At 31.5% G+C, this 23,272-nt stretch overlaps 1 protein-coding gene across 2 annotated transcripts; it reads left to right on the top strand.

Annotated features, from left to right (window-relative positions):
• The first annotated feature begins 6,622 nt into the window (after nt 1-6,622).
• On the top strand, nt 6,623-21,014 carry LOC109049276 (vesicular glutamate transporter 1-like). 2 transcript variants are annotated; one of them, XM_042714801.1, is made up of 13 exons: nt 6,623-6,746; nt 11,479-11,731; nt 13,323-13,441; nt 13,522-13,636; nt 13,835-13,922; nt 14,631-14,717; nt 14,839-14,981; nt 15,079-15,228; nt 16,730-16,862; nt 16,951-17,061; nt 18,124-18,251; nt 18,569-18,638; nt 19,302-21,014. In XM_042714801.1, the coding sequence occupies exons 1-13, from the start codon at nt 6,685-6,687 to the stop codon at nt 19,586-19,588; spliced, it is 1,746 nt and encodes a 581-aa protein (XP_042570735.1). In that variant the 5' UTR covers nt 6,623-6,684; the 3' UTR covers nt 19,589-21,014. The 2 variants fall into 2 exon arrangements, with proteins under 2 accessions (XP_042570735.1, XP_042570736.1); XM_042714802.1 differs by lacking the exon at nt 18,569-18,638 and having other exon boundaries at nt 19,302-19,500.
• Nucleotides 21,015-23,272: the final 2,258 nt, after the last annotated feature.

Here is a 23,272-nt window from a genome sequence, read left to right as displayed (position 1 = left end):
AATTTTATAGATTTTTCTATTAATTTTATATTGTAAAGAAATATTTGTTGCTTGTTTTTATTTCTAAAATATCCCCCCTTTTTATTTTTCCAAACACTGTCTCGGACATGTTTCTAGAAGCGAACATCTGACCAGCAGGCCAGACATTTTATGGCTTATAGTCATTGTGAAGTAATGTTATCCTTGCCTCTCTCAGGGGTTTGATGGGGCTTCTGTGTTTGTTCAGTAGCTTGAACTCTCTGTAAGTGGTTTGTTCTGGTCAGTAATGTGTATATATGTACGTGTGTGTGTGTGTGTGTGTGTGTGTATATATGATGAAGTCATGTAGTATACTTGAGAAATCTCTGATCTTGAAGGTTAATTTTATTGTCTTCGTTGTAAATGTCCCATGCTGCAGTGTGTTTTCAGTATTTCCTCCTCTTGCTTTGTCAAAGTCAGAAACTTGATTCTGAAGTGTTGGGTTTGTGTGAATGCTTGTTATGCTCATGCTGTGAGGACAAACAGACATTTTGTACAGTTTGCCAAATGATGATGATGATCTTGTTTCTGTATAAATTATTTGACTCTTAAGATGTTTGTTTTCTTATTGTGTATAAAGGTGAATCTTTTGTCTGGGTTGTAAACATCTGGATTAATTTACTTTTTTTTTTTTTTGCATGAAGGGAAATTATCTATTATTGCCATATCAATTTTCTCCTGCAATTCTAACGACTAATGTAAAAAAAAAAAAATTGTTTACATATATAAAATTTATTTATATAATTTCACTGCAATTTTCTCCTGCAATTCTAACGACTAATGTAAAAAAAAAAAAATTGTTTACATTTATAACTCGTGGTATTTGTTTTAGTGTTTTAATATTTGAATGTTTGATTTACAGTTAAATGAATCATCATTGAAAATGATATGCATAAAAAAGTTTTATGTAACTTTAGTAAAATATCTTAATGTGTAATGATACATTTTATTATTTTCGTTTAAAATGTTTTGTTTTTTATTTAATTTTTTTTTTATAAAAATTGAAGTGTGTATAGTTATATAAAGAGCAAGAGTTTATTTTCAATCTTTAAGATTTTTTTTTTTTTAAAGATTTAATATCCTGGCTTTGCAGTTGCACTAGCTGTTTTTGTGCTGGTCGTCACGTGTGTGTGTGTGCGTGTGTGTGTGTGTGTGTGTGTGTGCGTGTGTGTGTGTGTGTGTGTGTGTTTGTGTGAGCTAATGGTCCTGGGACTTTGGTTGTTATGGTGTGAATCTCCACCCTGGAAAGAGACGATCCACAAACAAAGTGATGCTCAGCGCAGCTGAAAGACACAAATCACCGGAGGAGAAAACTTGCTAGAAACAGAGATATCAGGTATGTGGAAAAAGGTTGAAATCAGAATGATTTGAAGAATCTTTAGTGTTATTTTCACCTGCTGTACCTGAGGTTTGGGTCTTGTTTTGAACCCTGAAGTGTGATGTATTTGTTGTTGAATTGTTCAGAATGTAAATATGCAAAATGCTTTCAAGCACATGACCTCTGATTCACATCAGATCAACAGCTGAAAGGATCTTACTGACTTAATGCACCAGTTTGATTATTCACAATACAAATAACATACAATAAAAACAACAAACTATAACAACCTAAAAGATAAAATAAATTAAAAACAAATAACATTCACCACAGAAATAGGACAGACTTAAAATTAATGTTTACTCTTTATTTTGGTCTGCTTTGAACTGAAATGAATAGAAAGTGAAACATAAATTAAAAAAAATTTACTAAAACAAATTTTCCTTGCTTATTTATTTCTGTATTTTAATTACAAAAATAAATAAATATGTTAGATAAATTTGCTGTAACAAATTTTCCTTGCTTATTTATTTCTGTATTTTAATTGCAAAAAGTAAATAACTCAATAACATTACAACCACAGTCAACCTCTCAATCACAAAATGTAAAGTCGATGCAAACTGTGCGAAAGTCTTACGTTTGCTGTACGCACATAAATTTTGAGGAGAGTGCCTTATGTATCTGGTTAGTTTTTAGCACTTGTATGTATTTTTTCAAGGATTCATGGTTTAGCTTGAATATGTAGGGTTATTCAAGGATTCATGGTTTAGCTTGAATATGTAGGGTTCTCAAGGATTCACACGCTGAGCAGGGCCCTTTAAGTAAGAGTTATATACTATTATAATATATATATATATATATATATATATATATTTATTATATATATATTATTGTATATTTTTGCCACGGCAATTTTAAAATATACTTTTTAATTTGTTTTTTATGCTTTTGTCATTTTTATTAATTTTTCTTTTTATCTTTATTTTTATTTCAGTTTAATTAATAATTTTCATTATTCATTTAGATGCCAAGGCAACATTTTTAATTTTCAAGTTTTTCATCTAATATTTTATTTTATTGACATTTAAGTCTTACTAGTTGGTTTTAGTTTTATCACTGATAGTAAATACTCATGTTTTTTTCAAGTCGTTATGTGAGCTACTTAAGGAAAGGAAGCATGAGAACATGATGAACAGAGGAGTGCTGTTCTGCTCGCTGCCACTAGAGGGCACTGGGAGTGCTGGATCAGAAGCAGCTCGCTCTCATCATCATTTATTCTTATGAATCAGGCACATTTGTTTGTTGTAATGATTCTCTCTGTCTCTGTTTGCAGTATGCTGAAGTGGACGCTGTTGGTGGTGTGTGTGAGTGTGTGTTTGGGTCAGAATCCGATCAACACCGACCCAGCAGAAGAAACAGAGCTGACCTCTGATCAGCACCACCACATTACTCTCAAACAGACTTGTAAGACACACACACACACACACACACACACAAAACTATCATCTGATGTGTGTTTGTCCTGCCAACTAGTTGCTATTCTATTTATTCTTTTTCTCTTCTCTGGTGTTTTCTGTTGTGTTCATTTCTATTTAGCTATGTTCTCTTTATTGCAGTTCATATTTTAATTTTTAATTTTAATTTTTTGTAATATTTGTTAATAGTTTATTTCAGTATTTTATTTACTTATTTATTTTGATTGAGATTTCCTACCAGAATGCAGGTGCTGTTCCTATGATATATTTATTTTAAGACTTGTTGGGTTGAGATGATTTATTAAAAATAAAAAAGGTAACATTTATTAGTAGTTTTAAAAAACTTGATTAAATTTTTTAAATTTTATTTTATTTTATTAGTAACATTTATTAGTAGTTTCTTTCCATTTTATATGTATTTATATATTGTTACATATTTTCTATATTAATATAAATATAATTTTATTTTAAATTTATATATATATAAATATAATTTAATATAAAAATAATTTTTATATATTTATATATTATTTTATTTTAAGATAACTTTATTTTTGTTATTAATATTTATTTATTTTATTTATTTAATGTTTTTTATGTCTACCAGGACATGACAGAATATAGATGCTGTTCCTATGATGTTCATTTTAAGCTTTACCGACCTGTGACCTCTGACCCTCGTTTTTTTTTTTACACTGGCAGATGTTCATATGATGAAGAACAATAATAAGCTGGGTGTGTTCATCGCTGCTGCTATAGGAACCCTGACGCTGATGGCGGTGGTTTACTGCATCTACAACCAGTTTTACAGCAAAAACATTTACTCACACTCTCAGCTGCATGAATCAGGTACTCACAAATTAAACAACAGTGTTAATCCCTCACAATCCCACAATGCATTGCAATACATGCTTAAAAACATGCTCAGATCAGCTCCCACATTAAGTGTTTTTAAACACAAGCTTGAACATTTCCTTCCATTAGTATTTCATGGGATATAGACTCTATTTCTTTGTATATTGAAAGTGTGGAGTTTATTTCACTATCATTTTATTGTGTTGTGTTTTAAGATTAAAGACTTTACTAATAGTACATCACTTATTTCAAAGCACTATGTAAAATGTTTGTATGTAAAAGGTTGTGTAAAAGTGCTCAAATAAAATCTTAGAATTTAAGAGATTATACATAATAAATGTACTTTTAATTCATTCTGCATTACATAGCATAGATAAAAAAAGTTTAATTTGAAAAAAAGTTCTGTGCTGCTTTGTGTACCAAGTTGTAAGCTCCAGATAGATTCATAAAACTATAAACATGAAGAGGTTTTGTAACGTCTCTGCTTCTGTCTGTCAGATATCGCTCTGGATCTGAGCAGCTCGTCCTCGTCGGTGTTTTCTGGGTATGTGATGGAGGGATGGATGCAGCAGAGGATGGAGAAAGGAGGAGGGAGTTACGGCTCTCTCTCTGACACTCCTTCGATAATCACGCTCCCTCCTCCTCTTTCACCTCCTCAGCGCGCGTCTCCCTTTCACTCGCTCTCTCGGTCAAGACCGCCGCCTCTGAGGACTATTTCAGCTCAGGATCTGGAGAAGAGCTTCCTCTGAGACTGTCTGCAGACCCGCTGTGTGTGTGTGTGTGTGTGGGTTTAGTTTACAGCTGTTTGCTGAAGTGACGGCTTTCTAACCTCTGCTGCAAACACTCATACCTGACCTTTAACCTTTCCAGATTTGAATGCAGGGCTGCAGTTAATGTGCTTGATGTAACAATCTTTAAATGTTTAATCATTAGAATGTTCTGTTCTCTTGTTCACTTCTGTTCTCTCTAGTGTGTTCTATTAATTTCTTTTAGTGCTGTTGTTTTCCGTTAGTAATTTTCTATTCATTTTCTTTGCTATTATTATGCGAAATGTAACATTGCTTACATATTTTGCTATCATAATGTTCTCTGTTTTATTTTGTATTACACTATACTATATTCTATAAAAAACTATCCTACTTTCCCCTTTGCTATTAATATACAGAATGTAACATTCCTTAAAGATTAAACTTTTCAATTAATATACAGAATGTAACATTCCTTAAAGATTAAATTGTGATTGGAGTGTTATATTCTATTCTTTAATTATTTATTAGAATAATGTGAACTAGAATGGAATGTTTTTAAAAATTCAAAATAAATGGGAAAAAAACATTAGTTAATGCATTTGGTATTATTAAATAATAGTACTATTATTTAAGAGTACATAATAAAGGTTAATGTTAATTTCTACTTACATTTTAGGTTGTAGAAATTAAAATTAGTTAAATGTATTATGAACAAACATGAATTATCAATAGATTTTTATTTTTTTAAAGAATCTCTTCTGCTCAACCAAGGCTGCATTTATTTGATCAAATGTACAGTAAAAACAGTAATATTATTCCACTTTAAAATAGCTGTTTTCAATTTGAATATTTTTAAATGTAATTTATTTCTGAATTTTCAGCATCATTACTCCAGTCTTTAGTGTCAAATCATCCTTCAGTTTATTATAAATTTACATTAACCTTGACTGATTAATGCTAAATTAAAATAATTTAGTTCTTTGCTAGTTTATAATACCTAATGCATTTAATAATGTAAAACTCAAAAGCTTTGAACATTCATAAATAGGTTATTGCATTGTCATCTTTGAATACTCAAGTTCAGTTCAGACCCAGTAGATCAGTTCTGGTGCTTTGTAAACCATTAATTCAATTGTAATTGTAAAAGTTATATGTATAGATGTTCTTCCAGTAACATTCATAGAACGTTCTTTGGTGTTTTATAATAATGTTCTCAAAATGTTAGCAATGTTGCTATTTGTTACTACTTGTTTCAGAAGATTATTCAAAAGTAACATTCCCATAATGTTTGCAAGATGATACAATGGAATGTTCCCTTAAAGGGATACTCCACCCCAAAATGAAAATTTTCATCCAAAATATCTTAAATTGTGTTCTGAAGACAAACGAAGCTTTTACAGGTTTGGAACGACATGGAGGTAAGTGATTAATGACACCTGATATGACAAATTTTCATTTTGAGGTGGAGTATCCCTTAAACATTCACACAACCAAGAAAAAACGTTTCTAATTTTTTTTTTTTTTTTTTTTTTTTTTTGTGGTCTGACTACCGATTAACATATTTGACATTAATGTATGATGACATAAATTAGTAAAAAAAAAAAAAAAAAGAACGTTCAGAAATAACGTTTTTTACAACTTAATTGGAACGTTAGCAAAACGTTCTTAGAATATATTTTTGTTAGCTGGTAAAACAGCGTTATTTTCAGCTCTTGTTCTCGTGTTGTAGGTTGATTGTAGTGGTGTATTGTGTCCACTAAGAGTGAATCACATTTGCCCTGTGGATTAGACTGTGTGTGTGTGTGTGTGTGTGTGTGTGTGTGTGTGTGTGTGTGTGTGAGTGAGCATACGGCTCTTCACTCCTGCAGATTTACTCTAATCTCATTTCAGCACCTCGGACAGTGACACTCCCTGACACCATGTTCATCAAACCACAGCGGCTCTGAAACTCCGTTCAACCACTTCAGCTGTTTCTCTCACTCTGTAACAGCGTTTGCTTGATGCAACTCGCAAAATAAAGTTGTTTAGACTCACTAATGCCGATTTCATTGTCTCCATTGCATATTTTCCATGAGTCGATCGACTGGTATATTCCTTGGGGAATGCCACTCCTGGAATCCCGTTTGTTAAACAGTTGAAGTTTGTGTGGGTGTGTGAGAGAGAGTATTAGTGTGTGGGTGGAAGGGGGAGGCTGAGTGCAAGTTTGTGCGCGTGCAGGAGAGCGGGAGCGCGCAGAGTCCCGGTAGGTCCCACGGTGGAGGTGTAGAGGATGGAGGTCCGACCTGAGCGCTTTAAAGCAGCAGCGGCGAAAACACTTGGAAGGATAAACCGGTAAGAGCCAAAACTTCATTCAACTTAAAAAATTAAATAATTTAAATTTCCCAAAGCTGTTATGTGTTCATTTTATCAGTGCAGCGTCTAAATATTGCATATTTAAAGCATCAAGATTGTTTAGTTCTGACAAAGACGGTTTAGTTGCTGTTTATGAGAGCGTTTAATGAAAAAAATTACGTGTAGTATGGGCGCCGGTGGATTAGTGCACTACATGATCGTCAAAACACATCATAGACAGATGAAGCTATGATGTATGTCAGTCTTTCATCAGTGTTGGTGTTTGTTTCTTTCATCATAAGTTGAGATCTTCATGTGTGTAGTTTTTTGTGTGTGTGTGTGTATCTTTAACGCGTGTGTCGAGACGACCAGATTAACTCGACTGGACTCTATTAATAGCGACTCTTGTCCGGTTTGTGTCGTCACATTTCACCTGTCAGGTGACCACTTCCGTTTTACACCTACTCTGTCTTTGAAACACACATGCTTGACTTGTTTGTTAAGTTTAAGAGAAACACACCTTTCTTGAAAATAGGATACATTGTGTTGTTAGTAGTCTAAGAAGATATTTTACCTTAATGTTCCTTGCAAAATCAGATTTTATGTATAACTAATGTATGTTTACATTATGCATAATCTAACTATATATATATATAGCATATATTATATATATATATTAGGGCTGTAAATGATTAATCTTAATCACGTTTGTTTACATAATATATGTGAGCGTACTCGTACTTGTATACTGTATATTATTATGTATATATAAATACACACACGTGCATTATATTTAAGAAGAATATGTTATTTATAATATTAAATATATTTATATATAATATATATATTGTAAATACATATAAATATTTTGCTAAATATATAATATATGTTGTGTATTTATATACATAATAAATATACCCTGTACACACATATATGTAAACAAAACTTTTATTTTGGATGTGATATATTATCATTTGACATATATATATATATATATATATATATATATATTTGTATATTTGTATATTTTAAATCACGGTATTTGACATGTTATTATATGTTTATATATAACGTAATGCCTCCCTCACAATTCCATTATAATTTGGAAAAGCTAAACAGCTAAATAACTACATCTTATCTGTAAATAATGCATTTGTAATAAATTTCGTCATTTTAGATTAAGAATATAATTTAGTGCAAAAAAAAAATGAATAAAAAATATTAAAGAGAACTGACATGGAGATAGTTAAAGTAAAAAGTAAAAAAAAAGTGAATGTGAAATGACTTCTAAAACACTTTCTGTAAAATCACAGACCAACAGTGAATTATGTGACTTTTTGTAATAAATACTGGTTAAGTATTAAAGGGGCTATTAATAATCAATGATATTCAAATTATGATACAATATTTGATTCAGTTGAAAAATTACAGGAATACTAAAGGCGACTGAAACGTCTGCATTAGCTTCATGGAAGATGTTTTGAGTACATAATTTTTATTTATTTATTTATTTTTATTTTAAAATGACATTGTGATTAAAGATTTAAGTACACTGCTCTTTTTCTTTATCGCCAAGGATAAAAACCTTCATATTTAAATTGATATAAACAGATGAATATGTTATTCATTTAAAACAGTCTTTACACTTGTAAGGATGGAATCAGCTTTTCATTAGCATACAGAGAAAAACACAGTCTCACAGTCTCTCTCTGCCTGTTTCTCTGGATTTTGAGCAGTCTTTAACACGTAAATCCAGTCCTGAAATAGATCTCCAACTAACCTGCTGCTGGTTAAATCCTCTCTCCCTCTCTCTCTCTCTCTCTCTCTCTCTCTCTCTCTCTCTCTCTCTCTCTCTCTCTCTCTCTCTCCTGGAAAGGCCCATAAGTCACGGCAGTCAGTCGTCCATGTCGCGGCTGCTATTACTGGTCTGGACAGTGTCATTAAACTGTTAGTTCTTCCTGGACAATATGAGGATGGCCATTTAAAAGCTAATTTCTCTCGCTTGAGCATTGATTCCTCTGTAATCAGGTTAAATCAGATCAATCAACAGGTTATTATATTAGCCAAAACACTCTCTTTCAGCGATGATAGAAACTTGTAACTGCCTGCTCTCGAGATGATGCCATGCTTGTCTGGCTTTAATGATTATTCTTTGGTGTAGGGGTAAAGCTCAGGTTTTTTTTTGCCATATGAGCCTTAAACAAGGCACTTAACCCCACGTTACTCCAGCGTACCGTCAGATAAAAGTGTCTCGCCAGACTTTTGACCATCAGCAGAAAGTCTGGCCCACTTTACAGCTTATTCTGGACAGGAACCGCAGGTTTAGATGGGAAGTGATGGTGACTGACACATTAGGTGACCAACAACAGATGCATTCGCTATTGTACCCTCTTCTTTGGTTGGTAAACTTACTTCTGAGAATATAAAATTAATCTACAATAATTTTAAGCATCTGAAAATCACCAGAAATGTGTGAAAATTCAGGATATCTGTCCATTTAAATCTACCCTAAAAAAAAAGATTTACTTTGAAACCGTTTTTCTCAGAAAAATTGCTAGTAAATTTCACAATTAATTGTAAAGAAACAGCTAGTAACATTTAATTTTTAAGTAGAACGACTGAAATAGTATTTTCTAGTAAAATGTTCTGCAAATAAATCTGTTTAATCTACCAAAATCTTTTTTACAGTGTAATAAAAAATAAGAACAGAACAAATCAGAATTCACTGCATAGTACAATGTACTATAATATTTTGATAACAAACTATTGCATTTTTACAATCTTTTTTTATATTTAATATATTTAATTTTTATTTTCATATACAATGCAAAGTACAATGAACGAAAAATTTGGCGTATGAACAATTCTATGGAAAGTAACATTGTATTCAGCGTGAAATTGTGAAATAGAAAGACTGAAATAATATTTTCTTGTATTCCAATAATCTTTGTTTCATTTAAATATTTTTACAGTGTACTATAATATTTTTATAGTACTGTATACTATTCAAATATTTAACTAATTTTGAATTTTCAGTTTTTTATTTATTTATTTTTGCTTTTTTTATTTGCAATTTGTATTTATTTTTATTTTTTTAAATATAAATGTTTAGGTTTCTTTCTCTCTTTTTAGTTAGTCATTTTAGTTTACTTTAGCTCAAACTTATTTCAGTTAGTTGCCATTTATATATTTTTTCTATTTGAAGTTTTTCATCTAATAATTTTAATTTATTTTACTTCTGCTTTTTGAATTGACCAAGAACAGTTTTTAATCGTTTTAGATTTAGTTAACAATAATAACCCTGTCATCGTACAGCTACACATCTTAATGACTAAGCTTAAACAGTATTGTTGTATTTATAATCTCAGTCAAATCCATCAGGATCTCTCCATCAAGGCCTTTCTTTCACAGCGAGTGAAGTTACATCAAACATAAAAGAGACTGTCAGAAACTCAAGCACTGGAGAATAAAGAACGGATTCAGGAGAACAGAAGAGAAGAATGGATGGATGATGGGGGAGGGTGATGGAGGAGGAGAAGAGAGGCAGAAAAGACTAAAATAGAAAGTATGATCAATAATTCAGGCTCTGAGGAACATTATTATTTCATCAGCAGGGCTTAAGTACAGCTGCAGTAGAGCTGTAACCTGCCGCGTGTCTGTACACTGTACAGTCATCAGAGATTCATCTGGACCTTCAGTACTTCAAAGATCACATATCTGACACATCTGATATAAAAAGGTCTTTAAGTCGATAGTTTTGCTCATATTTAAGTTTAGTTATTTGCCCAAAACCACGTCCATTAATTCGCACAAACCTCCACCATGATGATGTGAACACGTAAACATTATGATTACAGATGTGAACTGGGAAACATTTTGCTTCTTCCTCATATTTTTGTTTCATGAGCACTGTTGATTGTTAATGTGCACTTAAAAAATAGGCCTAAATTTAAGATTGATTTCAATCGCATGTAAATTTTCCATTTATTTAGATTACAGAGTTTTAACATAAAATAATATAAACTTGATGTGATGCATATTTGTCAGTTGTACATAATTAATATATGGCATAGTTTATTATTAATTATTTGCATTTGTTTGATTTTTGGATAGCACTGTGTCTTATGTATCCTTTTATTTTTACATTTTAAATAAAATTAATCATACATTTTGTCAAATTAATATTTTTTTCCTTTGCTTTTATTATTATTTTTTTCATGCATCTGTTATTTTATGATTATTTTACATTATTTTATGTAAAGCACTTTGAATTACCATTGTGTATGAAATGTGTTTGCTTGTGTATATAAACTTGCGTGCTTTATTTAAATCAAAATGCATTAATTAAAATATATTAGATTGAAACAAATTGGGTTTATTGAGGATAAATACATAAAGCTGGCTATATTGTGTATTTTTTGTTAGCACTATTACAGAAATCTGACCTGTTTCATTTCAGCATGACTAACAAATGCATCACAGCTTAGTTGTTTGTTAATGTTAAAACTGTGTAATCAAAATGCATGGAATTTTTAAATGCAAGTCTTAAATTTAGGCCTAAATACTTGCTCAGAGCAAGATACTGAGATCATACTCTGATTTCTTGGTAAATCTGAACACATTTTCAGACTTTTTTTCATCTAGAGAACCAAACAAATGAACAGATTCCATTGTGGTTTTCTCAGTTCTCCACAGGTTTTAGTGGTGTTTCACGTGTTGATGTGTTTGTCAGGGTTCTGGAGAAGCGTCAGGAGAATGGAGAGACGATCGAGTTGTCAGCAGAAGGTCGTCCAGAGCTGCAGGAGGAGAAGGAGCTTCCCGTGGTGGACTGTACGTGTTTCGGTCTGCCGCGCCGCTACATCATCGCCATATTATCAGGCCTGGGATTCTGCATCTCCTTCGGCATCCGCTGTAATCTAGGAGTAGCCGTTGTTAGCATGGTGAACAACCACACCGTCTATAGAGAAGGCAAGCCGTACATTGTGGTAAGTGAGAGCAAACCTCAGGACTGTAGACTCTGTCGACTCTATTTTCACTGCAGCTCTTCAATGTCAAGTTTAGTGTCAATCTCAAAACCTTTAGTGTCACTGTCAGTCCACAGTTTCATGTCTTTGTTTATAGATTTTTTTTAATCTCTAATGGCCTAAAACAACATTTTTGTTGCCTTGGTCATGTCAAGCTCAATGTTTCATTATCTGCAAAACATGTTGGTCTGGCCAATTTTTAATGTCATGCAACAATTTTTATTAGAACAAATGTGAAGGAACTAAACTTTTGTAAGATGGACCTAGAAATCTTTTAATATTTTTATGACAAGTGCATCTTTTATAGAGATGTACATATACACATTTTATTTATTTTTTGTCATTCATTGTGTCTTTTGTTGAATGTTGAATAAGTATCTGCCATGTAATAATCTGTGAAGCTGATATTTTAATACACCCAACAACCAAATTAACATACATATTCTAAAATTTAATCTGGATTATCCCGTTTTCTTATTATCAGATCTTTGCATTTCGATAATCTTGCGACTGTGCTGGTGATATGATATTTAATATTTTTTTAGACATGCCAAAACATTTACAAACAAGATAAAAAACAGAAAATGAGGTTGTATTTTAGCAACACTTTGGCTTGTTGCCCTGAGACCAAACTTTTAAGTTGATTGATTCTGCTCTGCTAATAAGCTTTGAATAGTTTGGCATAAAATCATAGCTCATGTCATTTTATTCTTTAAATCCTGCACACTGTTTTTTTGGTATATTTTGTTAATAAAAGCAACATATCACAATTTAAGCATATTTAAGGTAGTGCAAAAATGTAAGAATACAAAAACAAAAAAAAAAACAAGGTGTGCTTATTTTCAGTCATGTAATAACTTATTTTTCATGCAAACTGTAACAGGTTCCTTTTAAAAGTAACATTTCCAACACAGCTGATGCATACTGTGCAGTACTGACTTTAGCACTGAAATACTATTATAGATACTATTGAGATACTATTATAGTTCTTGGTAATAGTTTGAATTTTTTTTTTTTTGTATACTCCATTTTCATTTGCATTTTATTTAAAGTTTTAGTAATGTTGTTGTGTTTTTGTAACTTTAAGGAGCTTTTTAAACATGTCTATTTTAGTACATCAAGCTAAACAAAATGAAATGTTGACTACTTTTGATGACTATTTTTTTTAAATAATAATTTTTTTTTTATTTCAGTTAATGTGTATTTCATTTCAAGAAACATAAATGTTTTTATATGGTTAAATGTTTTTATATGGTTTTACATTTAGTTAACTATAATAACCAACAATAAAATTTCAAACAGTATTACATAATAAAATAACTAGTTATTATTATTATTATTATTATTATTATTATTATTTGTATTTTAATATTGTTTAATGCAGTACACATTGATTTATTTGGTGCATTTTGTTAATAAATAATTGTTTGAGGCAATGCAATTAGACCTTCAGTATTTTTTCAGTATTTTTATGCTTTATTATTTTTGTTCTGTCTTTTAAATTTTCATCATCATCAAAAAACAAAACAAAAAAACAATGTCTGTGTTTCAGAAAGCTCAGTTCACCTGGGACCCAGAGACTGTGGGAATGATTCATGGCTCGTTTTTTTGGGGATATATTGTCACTCAGATTCCTGGAGGCTTTATCTGTCAGAAATTCGCCGCTAACAGGTCAGTCATGCAGCCCCTGAGCACAGGTGTACAGAAGAATAAAACACTCTTCATACAGCACACGTCTGTCTGCTTCTCAGGGTTTTTGGCTTTGCGGTCGTGGCCACGTCTGTCTTGAATATGATGATTCCCACAGCAGCACGAATACACTTCGGCTGTGTGATTTTTGTCAGGATACTACAGGGACTGGTGGAGGTAAATAAATATATACTAGTTCTATTGCTGTGCTGGAAAACAGTTCAATCCTCTCTCCATGAAATCCTCTGATAAGCTAGCTCCTGCCTTCCAGTTTATTTGTCGCATGGAGACTGAAGTTTGAGTGAATTGTCTGATACAGTAGTGCTCTGATTATAGTCTATGACTTCAGCTGCTGTCGTTGTCATTGCTGCCCAGGGCGTATCTTACCCAGCATGCCACGGGATCTGGGCGAAATGGGCCCCGCCCCTCGAGAGAAGCCGATTGGCCACAACAGCGTTCTGTGGTGAGGTCATTATTTTTAGCAGTTTAATATCTATGGAAAACTGTCAGTAACTATAATTTTAATTATTGCTGTGGGTTTTACTTTCATATGATTATTGAGTGTTCATAATAATAATAAAAACAAAAACAACAACAATAATAATAATTGTGATTGTTCTTATTTTCCTTAGCGTTGATATAAAGTGTTAATAATAATAATAATAATAATAATACATTTTATGGACACTGAATAATATACTATTATTATTGTTGTTGTTGTCAGTTATTCAGTGTTAATAATAATAATAATAATAATAATAATTATTATTATTATGAACACTAAATAATGTAATTGTAATAAAAATAATAATAATAATACTTACTATTATTATTAATATTAATGTTGTTGTCTAATTTGGATAGTCACTGTTGTTATTCAGTGTTAATAATAATAATAATAAATGTTCAATATTAGTAGTAATTATTATTATTATTATTATTATTATTATTATATAATTATGAAGACTGAATAAGCTAATAATAAATATTATTACTTGATTATTCAGTGTTTCTAATAATAATAATACAATTATTTTTTATTATTGTTTTTTTATATTGTATTATTATTATTATTATTATTATTATTATTTATTTAATTTTTTATTAATCCATATTTTAAGTGTAGCTTACATGCATTCATGTAGAGTGTGTGTGATTTCTTGTTTGTCAGGCTCATACGCAGGAGCTGTGATAGCCATGCCGTTAGCTGGAGTTCTGGTTCAGTACTCAGGCTGGTCCTCAGTCTTCTATGTATACGGTGAGGAAGACCAGCACACACTCAGATTAATAACACATGCATGATGCTCATCTCATCTGTTTATGATGTTTTATGATGTTCAGATCACTTAGAAACACTCTCTCCGTCTCTCTGGCTGTAGGGAGTTTTGGGGTCTGCTGGTATTTGTTCTGGATTCTGGTGTCGTATGAGAGTCCGGCAGCTCATCCCACCATCACCCCGGAGGAGAGGAAGTACATCGAAGATGCCATCGGAGAATCTGCAGGACTGATGAACCCGCTGACGGTATGAACACACGCGTGTGCAGGTTTATATACTGATGCTAGAAACACGCAGCAGAAGGACCAGACGTCTCTCTCCGCTCTCTTCTCCTCTCATGCAGAAATTCAACACTCCGTGGCGCCAGTTCTTCACATCCATGCCTGTTTACGCCATCATCGTGGCCAATTTCTGCAGGAGCTGGACGTTTTACCTGCTGCTCATCAGTCAGCCGGCGTATTTTGAGGAGGTGTTCAAGTTTGAGATCAGCAAGGTGAGAGAGAACATCCAAACGTCTCATTCGTAGCTCGAATGTTTCTCCTGGACAGCGATCAGACTAAACCAGAGCAAATACAGACCTTTGCTGAAGTTTCAGATGTTTCTCCTGAGTAAAAGACTCCTCTAGAGTTTCAGAAGAGATATCAATAATGTGTCAAACTGTGCTTTGCAATCAATAGTTCTCAATAATAATAATAATAATAATAATAATAATAATAATAATAATAATAATAATAAAAAATAATAATAATAATAATAATATTTAAATTAGTTAGTGTTGTTATTGAGTGCTAATAATAATAATAATAATAATAATAATATTTTGAGTAGTCAAGTGTTTTAATATTATTATGAACACTGAATAATCTAAAAATAATTAATATTAATAATAGTATTATTTTGATTAGTCAGTGTTTGTAATAATACTAATAATAATAATAATAATAATAATATTAATAAAATTAATAGTATTATTGTTGCTCCTGTTGTTGTTTTATTTTAATATTATATTATTTATTTAATATTTACATTTTTTATTAATGCATATTTTATCCGTAGTTTATGTGCATTCATGTAAAGTGTGTGTGTGAAAGTGTAGTAGTAATAATAATAATAATAATAATAATAATAATAATAATATTTTGATTAGTCAGTGTTGGTTATTTAGTGTTAATAATAATAATATTTTGATTAGTTAGTGTTGTTATTGAGGCTAATAATAATAATAATAAATATTTTTATAATAAAAATATATAATAATATATTTAACACCGAATAAAATAATAATAATAAAAATAAAAATAATAATAATAATAATAATAAAGTGTTTGTAATAATAATAATAATAATAATAATAATAATAATAATAATAATAATAAAAAATATTAGTATTATTATTGTTGCTCCTGTTGTTGTTTTATTTTAATATTATATTATTATTATTATTTTTATTAATACATATTTTAGGCATAGTTTATGTGCATTCATGTAAAGTGTGTGTGTGAAAGTGTAATAATAATGATATTTTGTTTAGTTAGTGTTGGTTATTATTTAGTGTAAATAATAATAATAATCATAATAATAATTATAATTTGATGAATTAGTGTTGGTTGTTGAATGTGTTCATCATATATAATAATAATGATGTTTTTGTTATTGTTAATAATAATAATAATAATAATAATAATAATAATAATAATAATAATTTAATGTTAATACTACTACTACTACTACTAATAATAATTATTATTATTATGGACATTGAATAAAAGTATTAATAATAAAACTATTATTATTATTATTTCATATTAGGATTTATTGATATTTGATTAATCAATGTTGGTTATTTGGTGTTCTTAAAAAAATAAAAATCATCCTCATCACTGTTGTTGGTGGTGGTTTATACATTTTTAGCTCTGTACTCACTGGATGATGACTAGTGACTGATTTTGAGGAGAAACATCTGAGACAATTAAAACACTTCTGTCTCTTTTCAGGTTGGAATCGTCTCTGCTCTTCCTCATCTGGTGATGACCATCATCGTGCCGATCGGAGGACAGCTGGCCGACTACCTGAGGACTCACAACATCATGACCACCACAAACGTCAGGAAACTCATGAACTGTGGAGGTAAAGCCTGTTTTCAGACATTCAGCTCTGCAATCTGGAGCTGCTGATTGGCTAACGGAGGCGTCACATGGTCTGTGTGTGTGTTCAGGTTTCGGGATGGAGGCCACGTTTCTTCTGGTTGTGGGTTTCTCTCACACTAAGGGCGTCGCCATCTCGTTTCTGGTCCTTGCTGTTGGATTTAGTGGTTTTGCCATCTCGGGTAAGAAAATGTCTGGGGTTACAGGAAAGACTAATGTTACAAACAGTGTTATTTACTTGCTATTTATTTCTAGTTATTTGAATGGGCTTTCATTTTTATATATTCATTTTATTTAAATTTTTTAGTAATTTTGTTATGTGCTTTTGAATAGGGTAAAAAAATTAACTAATAGTTATCACCTTACCAAGTTGATTGATTACATTGATAATTGCATTGACAAACATTTTTTGTATTACAAGTTTTCTAAAATGTTATGTTTAAATATGCAAATGAACAAATAAATCAATAAAAAATGAAATAATCTCCAAACATCATACATTTCTAGTACAAAAATCTGAACACTAGATGAAGTCAGTTTCAAAATTCTTGTTTAATTTTTTTTGACATATTAGAGTCAAATGTTTTTCTCTTCTCTTCTTTCTCTTTTTGTCATACTTTGAACAGCTAGAAATCAATGTATTTTCAAAATTTTGGAGGGAAATTAAATGTTGTGTATAATCCAGAAAATTATATATGAACAAATCCCTCTGTACAAACCTTCAGAATATAGACAAGAATAAAAATGCAAAGTTTGGTGTGTGTAAGTGCTACTGAAGTGGAGATTTATGGCTCAGTGTTGGAGAAAAAACTCATTTTGAAAATGGCCTTTAAAAATATGTATTGTAATTTAAATCTATTGACACAAATAGAAAAAGTGCTTTAAAAAAAAACACTTAACAGTGTCTTTTGGATCTTTTATTTCTATAAGTCTGAAAAAACACTTTATGAAAAGCCAAAAAGCCTAAAATCTAAACATTGACAGTTGCATGAAAAAACAGTTTTTGTCTGCAGTGTCTCCCCTTAATGTTGTTTGTTTTTAATTTTGAATAAATTATATTTTAAAACACACAGAATTCACATAGAAAACAGTTATTTTACATTGTAATAATATTTCACATCTTAACAGTTTTTACTGTATTTTTGATCAAATAAATGCAGCCTTGGTGAGCAGAAGAGACTTCTTTCATAAACTTGATTTTTTTTTTGTTGCTGATGTCTTCTCATCTCTGTCCAAACCTCCAGGGTTCAATGTCAATCATCTGGACATCGCTCCACGTTACGCCAGTATTCTGATGGGCATCTCTAATGGTGTCGGGACGCTCTCTGGCATGGTGTGTCCTCTGATCGTCGGTGCCATGACCAGAAACAAGGTATTCCTGTAGATTCCTACAGTTTGTTGTGCTGATCGTGATTACAGCTGATCATGTGTCATTTTCACAACTCTCTGCTTTCCTGTCATTATATTACAGCTCCTTTTCTCCTTTTCTTTTTTTTTCTGTTCCTGGGCATTACATTTCCTTCATGCAAAAGTGCCTTCAGTTCAAGCTTAATCTTATACATATTTACATTATCTGAAAGTCACATATGTACACTTTGATGGATATACATGTTATAAGCTTAAATGCATACATATCTGTTCTACACACACATAACCATCCGTTCTCATCCTGTGTGTTTCTCTCTGTAGACGCGGGAGGAGTGGCAGTATGTGTTTCTCATTGCATCACTTGTTCATTATGGTGGAGTTATCTTCTACGGTGAATATTTCTGTCCATTTCCTTCCATCCATCTCTGATTGTGCTTATGTCATTATGTAGGGTACATGCAAGACAACAAAATAGCATCCCCAAAAGCTGTCTGTCCGTTTTCTCTTCCACTAAGAAAATATATTTATTAATAATAATACATGTTAATAATAATAATTAAAATATTTTAAAAAATAGTATAAAAACTTTATTAAATAACATTTTATTTATGTATATATTTTTGGACATTTATGTTTCATTTATGAAAATCATCCTGTCATTATTTTTAGTAGTAAAACTTATCTTTAATTCCTTTTTTTTTTTTTTTTTAGTTTAACTTGATGTACAAAAATAACTAAAACTGTAATAAAAAATAATCAAAACTCTATAGACTTTAAAAAATGCATATACATTTAAAAATAAAAACTAATTCAAAATATTAATAAAAACCAATTAGTACTGAAATAACACTTGGTAAGTTAAAAAAAATCATGTGTTTGAAAACAATTGTGTGGTCATAAAAATAGGCATATTTTATAACAGACAGTTTTCACCTTTTAGTTTTGTGGCTGGACTATAACACATTTCTTTACTGTTTTTGTGAGGGTCACATCTGCTAAATGAATGAATGACACTGTAGATCTCGGCTCATAGTGACGATTTCTTTACATTCAGGTATCTTCGCGTCAGGAGAGAAGCAGTCGTGGGCGGAGCCAGAGAACATGAGCGAGGAGAAATGTGGGATATTAGGAGAAGACGAGCTGGCGAATGAAACAGAAGAGCTGTACCGCTCAACGGGCGGCGGCTACGGAGCAACCATCCAATCAGGTGACCCCAATGGGGCGGGGACTGGAGGGGGCGGAGCTGGTGGAAGCTGGGTCTCAGACTGGGACAAAACGGAGGAATACGTCCAACCTGTGGGAACGAACAGCTTCCTGTACGGAGGAGAGGGCAACGAGTGAATGATTGTGAGGCTCAGAGATCAAGAGTAAAGCTGGGGGGGAACGGGACGGGGGGAAAACAAGGACTCAATATTCCTCCCAAACTGGCTGGGACGGAGGAAGTGGTTTTGACCCAAACTAGAAAAGAAATAACATAATTAACATCAAATCTTTCTCAGAAGTGTTTGTCGGAGTGTGTATGTGTCTGTTTTAAGTGCATTGAAGGTACAAAACACAATTTTAGTCACTGGGTCCAAACTTTTGACTCCCTGGTCGTGTATTTTAGCAATTAAACTGATCATCAAGAGTGCAGCAGTATTGCTGTTATGAAATATTACTGCCATTCTGCCTAAATTGTGACTGTAAGACTGTAAAAGGTGATTTTTACAAATGAAATCCTACTAAAGTATAATTCCAATTAAAAAACAAAACCAGATTTATGGAATTGATCTCATGTGCCAATACTGTGAGGTGTGTGTGGTATTGGTCCCTTTTCAATGAGAATCTCATAGATGAATACACATTTAAAGACTAGCAATATCAACTATTTGGATGAGCTTATAGAAGCACTGACATGCTTAGATTTTGATCTTTAACCATTCATTTTTTTAACTTTTATTTATATTTTTTTATGCATTTAATCCATAACCACATAGTAAAGTCATATTAATTTATTCTACTGAAGGATTATGAAGCGTTCAATAAGAGTTCATCTCTATCAACAGCGTTTGTAGCACAGAAAATAATTTTTCCCTTTGTTTAACTGCAATTTTCTTCTTTATATGCTGGGGAAATAATTTTCTGTGGCAATAAGCATTTGTGGGAACAAATGCTGACAATAGATCTTCGCTTTTATTGAAACTGAAACACTTCTTTGAATTGTGATTTGTATATTTAAAAATCGCGTTTAGCCTTTATTTTTTTGTTCTAAGTCCAACAAAACGATGCCAAGCGCTGACTGTTTTGCGTGAAGGGCTTCCAATGAACGTGAACAACATGATATTGAAAAATCACTAGTAGAAACACTATTTCTGTTTCACCGTATTGCTGTCTAATATCACATATAGATGAAAACAGAACCATAATATGCTAGTTGAGATGAGTCTGCAGGTTAGTTGCAGTATGGTTGAAAAGAAATAACACAGTTGAACTCAAATCAAACTCGGATGTTATATCAGCACTTTCTCTCTTTCCAGCATGACACTTGACATTTTCAATATACTCTCATGTACTCATCAGCATCTTAAAGAGGTACTTCACATAAAAATTAAAGTTTTGTCATCATTTGCTCACCCTCGTGTCGCCCCAAATCTATATAGCTTTATTCATTCTATATAAGAATCTGTGGCACTTAGGATAAAAGGGTGAATCTCATGACAAAATGTAATTTCCTAACCTAGAATTAACCAAACATAATCTGAAATAAAATATTGCATGAAGAAAGTTAATAGCAGTATTTTCAAAAAAATAAATAAAATTAATATTTTTTTATTATATTTTAACATATTAAAATATATTTATTAAACTTTATTATTAAGAATTTTCTTGCATCAGTAAATTTTTTGTCATTTATGCAATAAAAATCATCCTCATGATTTTTTAAAATTAAAATCAGGATAAATGATTTTAACAAATCCTCAGATGGTGTGTGTGTGTGTGTGTATTCCTCAGACATTTTTTAAAATCAGCATAAATGAATATATGAATGAATAAATGAATATATATATGTGTATATATATATATATATATATATATATATATATATATATACACACACACACACACACATATACATATATATATACATATACATATATATATGTATACATATATAGCACAAAAGAAAGTATTTCATATAGTTTTGGAACGACATGAGAGCGAGTAAATGACAGAATTTAGATTTTTGGGTGAACTGTTCCTTTAATATCAATGAAGAAGCAGATCTCATAGAAATGACTTGATATTTCTGTGGTTATTTCTCTGAATAAGTAAGATAAGATGATTATAATAAGATGAATCCCGTCTCTGTAGAAGGACGTGTTTGTAACACATCACTGCGTTTGTGTCTTCTTTCTTTTTGTTTCTCAGGGTTTGTTTCCTACGTATTTGTTATATGTTGTGAAATGTGAATGTATATTAAAAAAACTTGTGATAAAGTAACTTAAATGATTAAACTTCATCATTGCTGCAGTTCTGCAAACACTGAAGGTCAAAATACTGTTTTCAGTCTACTATACGATTTTTATCATTATTCATAATATGAATTTATTTCTACCTATATATTTATTTGTTTACACATTATGCATTTATATAGAAAAAATAGATAATTAAAATTAATGCATTTTAAGACAAATTTACAGTACTGTAGGCATTCTTGGAGTTCTTAAGCTACATTTGGGATCTACATTTATAATTTCTATTGTATTATTGTGATGATAATGCATTGTGATATAGTTAGAATCTGTTTCTGTGATCCATAAATGATTGTCAAACTCAAAGTGCTGACGTCAACGAACAGATAATCAAGAAAAATCAATGAATCCATATTAGTTACACCAGAGAAAACAGTTTATACACTATTTAATGTGAACACTCAGAATTACAAAAGATGCTATACAAGGAAGAAGAATAAACAGATTAACTGACAAAACCACTAACCAGTGTGTGTAACCAGGAAAGCAAATCAATGCTGCAGTGACCTCTTGTGGTGAACCTCGACACGACTGGGTTTGACACCAGTTTGCCCTTTAGTGGAGAAAGACTGAACTACAGCTGCATTGAAACGAAAGCTTATTATTGCATAATACTGCATTCAGTTACACAGCTGTGCTCTATCTGATACACATCCTCAATTAATAAAGCTGAAAATGCATTGCTTTTAAAGTCAGGACAAGTTCTCAAAGTGCTTTATAAATGATACATACAAAACAGCGTCACATAAAAACAATACTAGAATTAAAATCTGAAGAAAAAAACATGATAAAATGATGAAATAGTTCGAATAGACTACAGTGCATATACATTTACAGCTGAATGAGTCTGAGAGTGACACTAGCTGAGAAACAGTAGAAACTTCAGTACTAATGTTGTTTAATGGTGTCAGCGCTCTTCAGCCTAACGGATAAACTCAGCATTGATCATTTAATAGCATAATTTGTACAGTATGTAACTATAACTTTGTGCACATATTCACATGAATTTAAACATATTCTATCTTCACAAACTTAATAAAACACAAACTGAAGCTAATGGAATAATTCACCCAGAAAAGAAAATTAGCTGAAAATGTGCTCATCCGAATAGTTCACCCAGAAATGAAAATTAGCTGAAAATGTGCTCACCCTCAGGTCATCCAAGATGTAGATGAGTTTGTTTCTTCATCAGAACTGGAAAAATGTAGCATTCCGTCACTTGCTCACCAAGTGAAATGCCTTAATGATGGATTTGTTTCTTACAAACACACAGCTTTTGGCTTCACAAGATGTTAATTGATGGACTGGAGTGGTGTGGATTACTTGTGGATTATTGTGATGTTTTACTGTGACTATCATTCTGACGGCACCCATTCACTGCAGAGCATCCACTGCTGAGCAAGTGATGCAATGCTACATTTCTCCAAATTTGTGAGGAAATCACGAAGAAACAAAATTGTTTGCATCTTAGATGACATGAGGGTTCATTGAGTGAACTATTCCTTTAAAGCAT

Source organism: Cyprinus carpio, chromosome A24 (genome assembly GCF_018340385.1).
Source record: "Cyprinus carpio isolate SPL01 chromosome A24, ASM1834038v1, whole genome shotgun sequence".
Lineage (NCBI taxonomy): Eukaryota > Metazoa > Chordata > Actinopteri > Cypriniformes > Cyprinidae > Cyprinus > Cyprinus carpio.
This window is presented reverse-complemented; position numbering and strand designations above follow the sequence as displayed.